The following is a 13,379-nucleotide window of genomic DNA, read 5'->3' as shown; positions in this document are numbered from 1 at the left end:
AAAAAAAAAAAAAAAAAAAAAAAAAAAGAAGAAGAAGAAAACATAATGGATGGATGGACGAGAGAAAGATATACAGAAAGACTTCAAAGACAACAAAACTGAACCAACAGGGTTAAATATGTGTGAGATGTGAAAAGAGATAAGATCAATTGAAGGGAATTGGAAGACACCAACAGTCTGATTACATCACTTCGACTCTGCTGACAGACTGGAGGAGCCAGTCTACGTGTCAAGTATCCTTAGGCAGCGTACTAACCCCAAGTTGCTCTCCGATGCATCCATTGGAGTCTGAATGTGTATGAATGTTAGATAGGGCGCACTTAACAGCTTAGAAAAAGTCCTTGTGTGAATGGGTGTGATTGGGTTATTGTGGCATGTTGTATAGAGCGCTTTGAGTACTCCGGAAGAGTAGAAAAGTGCTATATAAGAATCAGTCCATTTAAGGACATACTGTTTGAGCGCATACAACACTTCATTTTGTTGTAGCTGTTAGGTTGGCTGCAGGACAAATTATACCTCAGTGCTGCTTATAACCACATGTACAAGTCTGACTGATCGTTGGATTTAAATCAGCAGATCACAAGGTCCTCAGACAGTGCATGTTGGCTCACTGCTGGAAAACCTGTTCATACAAATAAAGGCAGCAGGCCAGCCGTTAACTTTAAGTTAAATTGTCCTGTTCCGTTTTCACCATAACTCCGACCTTTTAGAGCACTGGACTGATTGATCATATTGACAACACTGTATATTAACATCATTCGAATAAATGCAAAACATAGTTAAAGAATAAACACATCACATCTCAGTGACAGCTATGCTTAACCTATATAACTTATTTCCAAGGTCCAAAAGGGCCTTTAATCCTCCAAACAATGATCAGAAACATCCAACAGATCCTGCACTGTGAAGCAATTAAACCAACAGGGGCAAAAATGCTTCTGCGTCGCATTTGCTTCACCTCATCTACCATCATCACTGTCACTCCGCATTGCATGCTGACCAGCAGAGCTGAAATGGCATAAGCATAATCTCAGAAGAAGGAGTGGGAGAGGACAAGTGAAAGGTCGGCAGTACAGAGCGTAGAAAAGCACATTCATGAGCTGTCGTGGATCATCAGGCTAGCGTGGCCTCCTGTTGGCAAATCACACAGTTGAGCACACCGTGGGCATGCAGCTGGCCAGAGCAATGACACGTACTGTTGACTAACACTGTCTCAAGCACTCCTGCACAGTCAACCCTTTTCACATGCTCTGATGAAACATATGCCAAAAGTATGTGCACGGGTGTCCATATTTTAACAATTATTTCCGGCTACCTGTGTGTTTCTTTAGTAAATATACTTTGTTCTATAAATTGCAAAAAAATTAGCTATGTTACCAACATGATCTTTTGACACCCACTCCCTCTAATGGATCCAAAGCTATGTTTATACCAGATACGCCTTTGCGCTATGATCGAACTGTATGCCACCGTGGAAGAATTTTGGACAGATCATACCAAACTCCTATTTTGTAGTCTCAGTACTTTTTCCCCCTCAGACAATGATGTCCATGGCAGAAGCTCACAAATTTCACAGGATGGTAAAGTAAGCACACAACTTGTCTGACACACACACACACACACACACACACACACACACACAGACACACACCAAGTGAACCATTCAGAGCTCAGCAAACACTTTTGATTGATTGATTGATAATACTTTATTCATCCCGAGGGAAATTGGGTTAAAGCTGCCAACCGTGCCAGCGCTATCGTACCCTTCCGACCATACATAAATTACACAAACATCACGGGGAAGACAGGTCAGAGAGGTATAACCATGGAAAATGCACAAGATGAGAAAAGTACTGACGGTCTATAACTTCAAGTAGGCATTAATATTGTTTTCTACCTTTAATCAACTTCAACACTAGTCATGTAACTAAAAGCAAACCCGAAATTTACTGGGGAAAAGCGCCTGATCAACAACTCCAACGTGAAGAAAGAAAGACCGTTGTATCAGCTTCCACTCCCTGCTGTTTTACACAGGAAGTACTACAGTAAAGCTACAGAATTTAAAATAAAACAGTGTTGAAATTAGTCCGCTTGCTGAAGGCTGGTGGATATCATCTCACTTTCTAGCAAGCAGGGGTGAGTCTAAAGGGGGGTATGGGGTGTACTAGGCCAGATCAAGACTGTAGTAACATTTTACAGATTTAGATCAATATAAATCAATAAACTTGCTTAATTGTAGTGTAATAATATTAAAAAAATAATATAATAATGTACAATTATATTTTTTTTAATATTACCAAACTAAAAGCTTGGGGGGGTCCTTCCTCCACAGGCCATTAAAAATATTCCTTGGCCAAAATCACTGAGCAGGACACCAGATCATCATCATCATCATCATCAACAGTAATTACAGGTGGCAAATTACATGATATGCTCGCATTTCTTCATTGTTACTCCTTTAAATGCTTACAGACATGCATACACAGTCATACACTAGCACATTTAAACACAAACAGGCTGTAATGATTCATTCACCGAGCAACTCAAATAACTCCACGCTACAAAAAAAAAAAAAAAAAAAAAAAAAAAAAACCCTAAATAAATAAAAAAGATTTTAAAAAGAATCGTCAACACTTTGTTTAGTCTCCAACTCTGCAGCACTCAGTTGTCACCATGTAAGCGCACTCACATTTGTAACTAAAAATAAACCTGCAACAGAAACATATTAAGGCGCATGGATGCATGCATTAGGCCCAAGCAGCCTCTTGTGGGGGTTTTTTGGTGAAAAACAACAAATCACAACAGCAGCAATGACATCATAGTTTAACATGGAGCTGGAGTTTGCTCTTTGCCATTTGTTTAGACAAAGAGGCTGAGCATTGCAGAGATGTGATCACATAGAAGAAAATGTTTTTTTCTTATCAGATAATTTAATTTTTTTCTTTAAAAAGAGGATACAACAGGAATCAATGTGTGAATGTGAAGAAACAACTGCTGTAACTTCACGGGGGGGGGGGGGGGGGGGGGAGACTACAAAAGCTATATTGAAGATAAAGAAATACACTTTCTGGATGCAAAATGTTCCATATTTAACGAGAAGGAAAGTATTTTATACCAAATCATTACTCATTTCACAGTTAAATGTCAAGCAGCATTTATCTTTGGGTAACGCCACTTCTTGGTAAATGTCAAAACCGGGTTTAATTATGACTGGTATCACTCATTGTACAAAAAACCCCAAAACAAAACAAAAAACAGTGTCAGATAATTCCAGTGTTTCACACTCAAAAGCTAGAAACTTAGCATTTGCATAATATTTCGGGAAAGCATTAATAAATCTCAATTTCACCAATTTTTTCCAGCCACTATAGTTTTCAACCTAGTGACCTCGAGAGATCCTGTGATGAAGGTACTTAGGAACAATACTTTTATACAAACTTTTGTTTAGCACCACAAACTAATACACAAAGGAATCACTAGAAGATTACATTTCTTTCTATAGACATTAGCAGATAAGCAGCAGACAGGTATCATACTAAAGTGTTGAGGCCCCATGGGATGCCAAAACCAATTCAATGCCTCTTGGCAACTAGAGACCATAGTAAAGTTTCACATTTCAATAGTAGTGACGTATTAAGCAGTTAAAAGTGTTAATCTGGCCAGCCCACACTTTAATGTTAGCTACTTAACTATTAGCAATTACCCGCTAGGAACAATAGCTGTGTGTAAAGTTATCAATAAGCTAGCAGCGAACAGCTATGGCAAATAAAACATTAACGTTATTATAGGAGTTAGACTTCTTCCTTTTTATTTCATTGATGTTGTTGTTTATATTGTGGCAACCTTAATTTAAATATTTTTACGCATCTTATTTTTGCCATCCCCCATAATATCAAGTATCAGTTAGCTTAAAGTTCATCAATTGGACATTCAACATGCTGACTGAGCTCTAGTCCCACTTTCCCCCCCCCCTTATATAGCTCTCATTTTTTGATCCGCTTACAACACATATGCTCTTGCTTTGCAGCACTGTGCTTTTGCCCTTTCCTTAGTATGTATATTATCAGTCGATATTAGCTACAAGCTATAAGTTATAAGTGTTATGTTGCAAAGTTTATCAACCGGTGGACACTCTAAAACTTCTGTTGGCAAAACACATTTGGAATATCATAAATAACCAGCTGGATCCGAGACCACTGTAAATGAGTAAATAAATAACTAAACATAACAAATTTAAGCTATAGAGAGATGGATGCAGTACAACATTGGGTTTGTAAATCACCAAATATCCACATCAGTCTTTACAAAAACTATATCGGTTAGGCTCTAATCCGGGGGTGATGAACTCAAGGGCCGGTGTCCTGCAGGTTTTAGATATCACCCCAGGTTAACACGACTGAATCAAATGATTAGTTCATTACGAAGCATCTAGAGAACTTCAAGACATGTTGAGGAGGTAATTTAGCTATTTGAATCAGCTGTGTTGGATCAAGGACACATCTAAAACCTGCAGGAAACTGGCCCTCAAGGCCTGGAGTTCCCCAACCACTGCTCTAAACTAAGGTAAGAGAAGTCACAAGATCTCTGTAGATGAACCTGTTGAAGAATTGTTAATAGTTGCCTGCAGCAGCCTTTGTTTCCAGATCTCTTACCTGCTCAGCTCTGGGTAGTATGTGACTGCTATTTTTGTCTCCATTGCTAAAATGTTTATCAGTAGGAATGCATTTTAAGTGCTTTATTTGTCTACTGCCACTTCTCAAAGGAACAAAGTATCCCTGAAAATACTAATCATAAAAGCAGCAAACTACCACTGAAGAGAAAAAGGAGATCATTTCTCAGTCTGGTCTGTAATATCCTGACTGTCCATGGAGTGACTCATCAGAAAAATACAGGGAAAAGGCACAGAGTTAAACACAAGTATCATTCAGCAGGAAGAAAAACACCAAGGACGTGATGGCTGGTGGCAGCTTACAGATTAGAGAAGGGAGCTTCTAAGCAGGAGGCCAATGATGTGAATCACGAGGTCAGCAAGGACGAAGTATGAATAAAAATGAATGAGTAATGCTCTCCTTATAAATTACTGTTGAGACACCCTTGAGCAAGGCACTTAACTTTCAGAAGCAGCACCGGGCTGTGGTTATGGTAAAGACATTAATTGGTCTTTTCTGTCTGTCACAACCTTAAAAATACCCTAATATATATCCAAGTAAAGCAATATGTTACCTATGGTGACTTAATACTAAGAGCTCCATGTCACATCTTTTACTGTAGTGAATCAGCAGTAATCCTGGGAGAGCTGGCCCTGTGTCAGCCACAAATCCACGGCATGATTACTTTGCTCCTCTGGTTGACTTTACCTCAGTAAACAGCCATCCAGCAGACGGCCGAAACATAAGACCTCAGTCATGAGGGATGAAACTTGTCTGGAACGTCAAATGGATGAAAACTTTGGGGGGGGGGGGTCCTGGCTCAGAGAGGACTGCAAAGCGGGCCTTTTTGGAGCAGATTGGAAGAGAAATGAGAATGTGAGATTAAGGATGGACTGGCTGACAGCAACTGCAGAAAGAGGAGAAGGGGAGAGAGAAAGCATGAGGGGCAGATGATGGCAAGCTGCCAGGAGATCAAAATCTTCCCCAAAAACTTCAAAAGCAAATTGTTCTGGCACAACACCTTTATTCTCCCGTCCCATTTTATAGTTCAATTCACCCCCATCAATAAACAGACAACATTATACATTCGGTTTTATAGTCAGATTATACTCGTATACTCTTCCAGTTGATTGGTCTGTTTATAATAATTTCTAACATTTTATAGGAATATAAAATATGACAATTCAGGTATCACAATAACACAAGGTCACATCAGCAGCTCTGCAGCCCTCACTCTGCATCTGGAGGAAAACTTGGACCAGTCCTTGCATTTACATGGAAACCATAATACAGGAATAGCAATCCCGAAGATTTATAAAGTTAATGGCCTGTTCAAAAAGTTCATAAAAAAAAGACACAGACACACCATTGTACTTCCAGTCTGGACAAGGCCTTTGAAAAATTCCTACTTTGAAAACCAGGTTGCGATCAGCTTGTGTATTAGAGGGGAATAAGGCCAAATGTGCCTCCAGAGCTTGCTACCAATTCCTCACTTTCCTTTAGAGGTCACATTTATTTCTACAATAGGGCACAGACAGGGGGGGCTGAATCCCTGGGATTTGTGGACAAAGACTGCTAGGCTGAAATTAACAGAGAGCGATGCCATTATGTGTCCATTATGTAATCAAATCAGTTCTTGTAATATTGTCTGTGAAGGTTCTCAGTCATCCAGGTCATCGTAGTCTAAGGAGCTTGGAAAGAAAAGTGTCTGGACTTCTTTAAGACAACTGACAACAACTTAAAGAAGTCCAGACGCTTTTCTTTCCAAGCTCCTTAGACTTCTTGTAATATTATTGTCAGAAAATCTATTAATCTGACCTGTAAAGACGAGGAAAGGATCCCTGACTCTGTCACTCTGAGATACGATAAACCCAAAGAAGAACGTAAAGTGTATTGCATTTATTCCAATTTCAAATTAGCCTTAGGATGACCTCATTAATATCTCATTTGGACTAGATACCATAGCTGGCTGCAGTCCAGCTTCAACTCATGAGGGACTGGGGGTGTTTTTCTCTTCATAAACAGTTCCTCCAGTGCAACACTTACATTAAAATGTTCCAAGCTGCATGGAGTCTGACCTCAGCTCCTGCCATTCATCTGTGGCGTGAACCTGTAGTGCCTCAGAAGCACGTGGCCCTTCAGCAGTTGTCAAGAACTATTACTGTGACGCCTCACAGCCCCCCATCGCCCTTACAGTGCTGCTTATCAAACAGCCAGAGATAAGCTGGCATCGGTGGTATGTGTGCCCTGACAGAACATGGAAGAATAAGCTGACAAGCATTATATAAAGTCTCCTCCTAATGGTTTAAGAAGGACCATTCACCAGGTACCTTTTACCTTAAGAGTCAGGACAAGGCCATGTTGCTAAACATCCAGCATTCACACACGCACCTCACTAAGAACTCATAAACTAAGTTCTTGGATCTAGCAAGACACATAGATGTGAAACAATCAATAGGCGTTTTAACGTCATCAATACCATCTCTCAATCCTTTTTTTTGTTTATTTTGTAACTAATTGATATCAAACTGGGTAAGTTCTGACGCAAAATGCCCAATTTTGCAACAGTAAAGAATCCTTCAAATAATTCCGAAATCCGTTTAGCTGAAGTTTATCACTTGTAAACTGGGCCTAACCTCACCTATGGTTAAACTGGAATTATATTTCCCCACCTTTCTGAGAAGTTCTACTAACAAACAGTCAAACCAAACCACTCACATAACCTTTTCATTGTATTTTTTTTTTAAACTGCAAATTTAGAAAGTTTGACTTACATTGGCTGCCTATTAAATTTTGTATTGATTTTAAAGTTCTGCTGCTTACTTTCAAATGCTATCTCACCAAAGGTCTGTGAGATAGCCCCTGACTATCTCACAGACCTCCTCAGTCTCTGTACTCCCAGCCGTTCTTTACGATCTTCCGGTCAGTTACTTCTGGCCCAGCCCAGGCACCGTCTGAAGACTAGGGGTGATCGTGCTTTTGCCTCTGGAATGGTCTTCCTGCTACCATTTGTGCCTCTGACTCCATTCAATCCTTTAAAGCACACTTGAAAACTTACCTATTCAACCTGGCTTTTCTAATTTGCTAATTCTCACCTCATTAATTGCTGTATCGCTACTCATTTCTCTGGATAATCATGATCTCTCCCTTTCTCTACTTACTAATGCTTTTTGTTCCTTTTCTCTACTTTCTCTATTTTACCTTGTTTTAATGACTTACTGTTCAGTGTAATCATTTACCGTTATTTTTACTGTGAAGCACTTTGGTGTATCCCCTGGTTTTAAACGTGCTAAATAAATAAAATTGTATTGTAATTTAAAAAAGCTAATATTGTATGGCTGAGTTATTGACACTATATAAAAGATTGCTAAAGCCATATAATCAGTTTGTGGACTGATGTTCTGAAGACTTGCGTTTCATCGTTTTTAAACCTTGGTATCAAAAACAAAGGATGAATGTGACTGAGAAACCAAGAACACTGCACACTCATACTTTTACACAATCTCACTACATTTTGCAACCACAAGAGTAGCCCCTGGATGGCTGTTGGAAAGAATGCAGGTTCAAGGCACTACTGCATTTCCAGACTTTGCTGTGTTCACTTCTTTATTGACAGTCAGTAGTTTGGGTTTTTCAGTAAGTCTCCTTGGCCTCTGCAAAGTAGCAGTTACCATTTTAAAAGCAAAAATGTTTTATGAAAGAAAGAAAAAAGTTTAATTAGTCATCTAAAAAAATATATATTGTAAAGGTTTATATCTTATTGTAAATTTAAATATATATTGGGAGGGTGGGGAACCCTTCAACGTGGCTGGCGCAAAAATAAATGTCAACTCATCCACCCACCGTCACCTTCGCCCAGCTGTGAGTTAAATAATCAAACTGCCTTCTTTGCTGTGATGATTGGAACTAATTGAACAGAGCTTTGCTGGAGATAATTTTGAAAATGGCTTGCTAATACTCACCTCCAGGAGCATGTACTGAATACTCAATGGGATAATAACTTTGGGGTGTTCATGTGGCACATGGGGGAGAAGGAAAGGACAAAAAAACAAAAACAAACCAACAACAACAACAGATCCACACAAGTGTCCTGCATGAGTCAGCTGCAAGCAGCTGGGGCAGCCACTCGTCCACACACCTGTTCTATGACACAGACACACAAATACATTCCTTCTAAACAAGATTTCTGCCTCTGAAAACAACTTGTGTTAAAAATTACATCAGCCTTTATTTCTCTCTGTTGCTATCTGCAGTTTGGTGATGTTCATTTTCAGCGCTCCTCCTTGTACTTTAAAAGACATGCTCAGGGGCTCATAAGAGACTAAAAACAACTAATGAGGGAGTTGTTAAGAAATATGAGGAAGAGGATGGGAAAATGAGAGACATGAGAAGTTAGCGGTTTCCATTCTGGGACACGGACGCAACATGCGGCTCTTTGAAACAACCAAAACTATTGTTAACCACAGTTTGGCCTACAGAGAGATTCCAACAGCTGGCTTCAATTAAGGGTTTTCTTTAAAGAGGCAGGCCTCCTGCACACTGCATGTCTCACTTCTTAACACACACACACACACACTATAAAATCAAGATCTCAAATGTCCACAGAAGCGGTTTTGACACTGAGCTTTGTCTGGATGAATGTGAGCATCACAAATGAAACACGCAACAGGAAATGTCTGACAAACATTGCCGTGCTATGTTAGCCATGTCAAACAGAATCAAGTAAATCCAACACTTCTTCAGGACACATTCCTGTGGAGATGGCAGCTCTACATGAACTGAAGAAAAAAAATTTAAAAATACAAAAAAAAATAAAATAAAAAGAATACAGCTTTCATGCATGATGTATCTAAACAAGGCCAGTGCTAGACCTTGACACTTTGGTGGTAACATTACAGTGTGGCTGCTCATGCAGGAGGCATTTCAGGAACCTCAAGGCTTGTGCAACAATGTTACACCGAATCGTGGAAAATAAGGCCACAAGAAATGCATTGTACATCATGACCCCCAGAAAGAGTAAAGTAACACAGCATTCATTTTCACTCCCACACTGAGGCTGAAATTTTGTTCATGTGGACACTCACTACGGATGATGTTTCTTCACAAGAAGTTGCATATGTTTTGGGTCATTTCTCTGACTAAAGCGATAATCTAGACCCACTTTTGCTCCTGACTGCTTGAGGTTCTCTTTTAAAATCTTCACATGTCCTTCTTTATTCATATTTCCTTCTAGATGAGATTCCCAGTTCCAAACGCACTGAAGCGTTCCCACAGCATAATAGTCCCACCACCGTGTTGTAAGTTACTCCCTTTTCCAAACATAAGCAGTGTTTTTATTGCCAAATGAATGAGACAAAACTAGAGCCCATTTTCATCTGATTCTACCATTAGTAATTTCTAGTCACTTCAGATGCTCACCTTGGAGTTGAGAAACATTTAACTTGAGACTCATCAGCGATTATTTTGCTGTCACTGAATATCACTGTGGTCACCACATCACAGCACTACTAACAGAATTCATTCAACTTTTTCCTCTATGGGTTTAAAAGATTTCCTACCATCTGTTTCTATGTTGTACATCATTCAACATTCCCCTTTTTTCGTTACACAAAAGCCCACGTTGTTATGTCACCACCAAACACCACAGTGTGGGATGGGTCTTCCCTCCACATTAAACAAGCACTGACACATGTTTGTGTCAAAAGAGACACCATCAAGCACAACCTGCTTGTCAAAAAGTGTTTTGCCATAAGTGAAGTAAAGTTGAAAGGATGCAAATACAATTTGCACAATAGATATCCGAAAATAATTTGGACAAAAACAGACCTCCATAGAATAAGCAGCCGTTCAAAGTATCTGCAAGAATAGGCTTTCCCTTCAGAAGATATCATGTTTTAATGGAAAACAGAGACTTCATCCACGCTACATAACAGCCACACATGGTAAGCTATGATGGTCAGGTGGTACATCCAACCTCCAACCTGCTGCACGAACATTGTCAAACCCGTGTCCTCCCGAGTTCATGACATGTCAGAACTGCACTATATGTTTAAGCAGCTATCATATGTCTTCGCCATTTGCCACCAGACTCGCTCAGGCTGGGTGTCTATGGAGCTAGCGTTTATTTACCAGCCATTCTCTGTGTGCTTCTCTGCGCGTGTGTGACAATCATGATGTGGCATCAAATAAATGCCACCCCATCAGCAGCACCGCTGAAAGATAATCCTCTCTCATGCAGAGTGGGAGTAGCAGCAGCAGGAGGAATAAGCGAGCGCCATTCCAAACCCATGCACGTCCACAAATGCAGCACAAATTCAGATTCAACTGAACGCGCCTGCTGGCGTTAATAAAACCTGACCACAAACAAACACCCTCCAATAAGGCGAACACGGCACTGCAAGCAGGCGCGTACCGGTTACTCGATACAAGCCGTTATGGAAGCAAAGTTGGCGTAATTTTGTAGTTTTCATTGTTTCATCTCTCCCCCCCCCCCCAAAAAAAAAAAACTCACTCCTCTCACACTATTTCAGAATGAAGACAGGGGCTTCTTACCTCATGGTGAAAGTGGTGTCAGGCCAAATATGTCACAGAGTCTTTCGAATAACGACGACGGCTGAGTTGCTGTGTAGTTTTCACCAAAGTTCGCTGCTCGGTTCAACGATACAAGCGACCTAAGATGAATGGGGACTCCCGACGACGGCGTGACAAGATGTTTCACAGTTTGCGGGCTATCCGATAAAAGTACAAAAAAAGGAAAATAAAAAAGAAAATGGTGGCTTAAAAAGAAACAGTCGACTCCTACATGTTCTAGAGCATCGCCGCTCCGCTGCTGGCACTGAATCACTGGGAACTAAAGCGGAGAATCGCAGCGTTTCTCGGCTGTTTCTGACGCACTCAGCTCTATGTGATGCGGCGCTGTGCCGCTCGGATACCGGTCTGCTGCCGCTGGCTGCTGGCCGCAACATGTGCTGCGTTTAAGGACCCGCTGTAAACTCCTACTCTGAAGTTTCTCGGGAATAAATATGCCCCCTTCCCTAAAACAAACAAACAAAAAATGAATTTTACCAGCGCCAGGTGTGTCTACAGAAAAGTATTGCCTTTCGCTAACTGCCTTTCGTCTTGAAACTCCTTCAGGCACTTATTGGGGCAGTTTTTCTAAACGAACTTTGATTTAAATGGTTACATCATGGACAAAATTCGGCATGTCTAGCATCAGCACGTATGTAATAAAACTGTTTAAAATGTTTGCCCCAAAATAACGTTTTAATAACCTTTCTTCACTTGCAAGTTATGTGTTCTACCACCAACTTTGCTGTCGTCGAAACCTCTAATGCATTTCAATCTAGGACTGGTCCAGGTTTCTTCATGTATTGTACCTTTTATAAAATGAAGCTTATTTTGGAAAAACACAACAGAAGGCTAATTTAGTTCGAAACATAACTCAGGCAACAGCACCCGGCTTGCTGCCTTTTTTTCATGCAAGCCGGCATAAGTTGGTTATGTCGCACTGTACCTGAATGCAGCAATTTACGCAGCTTGTCAGACGTCGCACGTACAGGTTGCCCTTGACAACTGAGGTGGATAACTTTTTCAGTGTTTCTGCGTTGACTGGTTCCTGTAAGGAGTTGGTTATGTCTTTAATAACACTCCGTTGTTCTTTATCTTAATTTCCACACTTATAGACAATAGTTCAAATGGATTTCATTATGATTTACACACATTCACAACATTTTACTCATGCCCTTGATAACTAACATGTAAGTCTTAATTATGTAATTATGTTAGTCAGTCTAACTGAAAACAGTAGTAAAGTAAACAAGCAACAACCATTGTACATTTATTTCCCAACTTTTTTCTTCTTATTGTTTGTTTTGTCAGGTTGGATGATGAAAGTCGGCATTGTCAGGTTTCTACAGAGATGTTCAATAGAGTTCAGGTCAGTAACTGGGCTACTCTAGGACATCCGTAGAGTTGTCCCTAAGCCACTCCTGTGTTGTCATTGTCATGTTGGAAAGTGAACCTTCAAGTAATTGTAAGGTTCTGAATCCTCAGTGAAAACCTGTTCCACATGTGGAACAGGTTTTCACTGAGGATGTCTCTGTACTTTTCTACTTTCAGCTTTCCCTAAACCCTAATTAGTCTCCAGTCCCTTCTGCTGAAAAATAGCCAGACACCATGATGCCACCATACTTCATTGTAGGGATGATATTGAGTAGGTCATAAGCTCTGCCTGGTTTCCTTCAGACATAATATTTAGAACTGAGGCCACAAAGTTTAATCAAACCACAGAATCATGTTTGGTCACAGTCTGAGTGGTTTAAACTACAGATGGCACGATACCACTTTTTTATGTCCAATACCGATACCGATATTATAAATTTGGATATCTGCCGATACCGATATGAATCCGATATAGTGTATTTTTTAATCAATAAAACAGTTTTTTTAACATCTTGCTGCATTTTGTATAAGTTCATAGTCAAGCTTTTGTGTTTTCTTTTAAACTAAAGCAATTCTGTTATACCTGTATGCAAAAAATACACTGCACCCAAAATATTTAAGTTCAGCAATACTGTGGCTGTTCGGTGCCCTGGGCGAACACCCCAGGGCATATATAATATATATATATATACACACACATATATATATATATATTTATATATATATATATATACATACAATAATATATCATAACCCTATAATATACATATATATATATCATACACATAT

General features: G+C 39.9%; 1 protein-coding gene across 1 annotated transcript in view; it reads right to left on the bottom strand.

Annotated features, from left to right (window-relative positions):
• Positions 1 to 11,635, bottom strand: part of enah (ENAH actin regulator) — a 150,293-nt gene extending 138,658 nt beyond the window's left edge. Inside the window, exon 1 of the mRNA XM_014336425.2 lies at positions 11,202 to 11,635. Coding sequence (XP_014191911.1) covers positions 11,202 to 11,206 — 5 coding nt within the window. The 5' untranslated portion in view covers positions 11,207 to 11,635. The remainder of the gene's footprint in view (positions 1 to 11,201) is intronic.
• Positions 11,636 to 13,379: the final 1,744 nt, after the last annotated feature.

The sequence above is a fragment of the Haplochromis burtoni genome, unplaced genomic scaffold (genome assembly GCF_018398535.1).
Source record: "Haplochromis burtoni strain Fernald_Lab_line unplaced genomic scaffold, NCSU_Asbu1 Contig_103, whole genome shotgun sequence".
In the NCBI taxonomy this organism is placed as follows: Eukaryota; Metazoa; Chordata; class Actinopteri; order Cichliformes; family Cichlidae; genus Haplochromis; species Haplochromis burtoni.
This window is presented reverse-complemented; position numbering and strand designations above follow the sequence as displayed.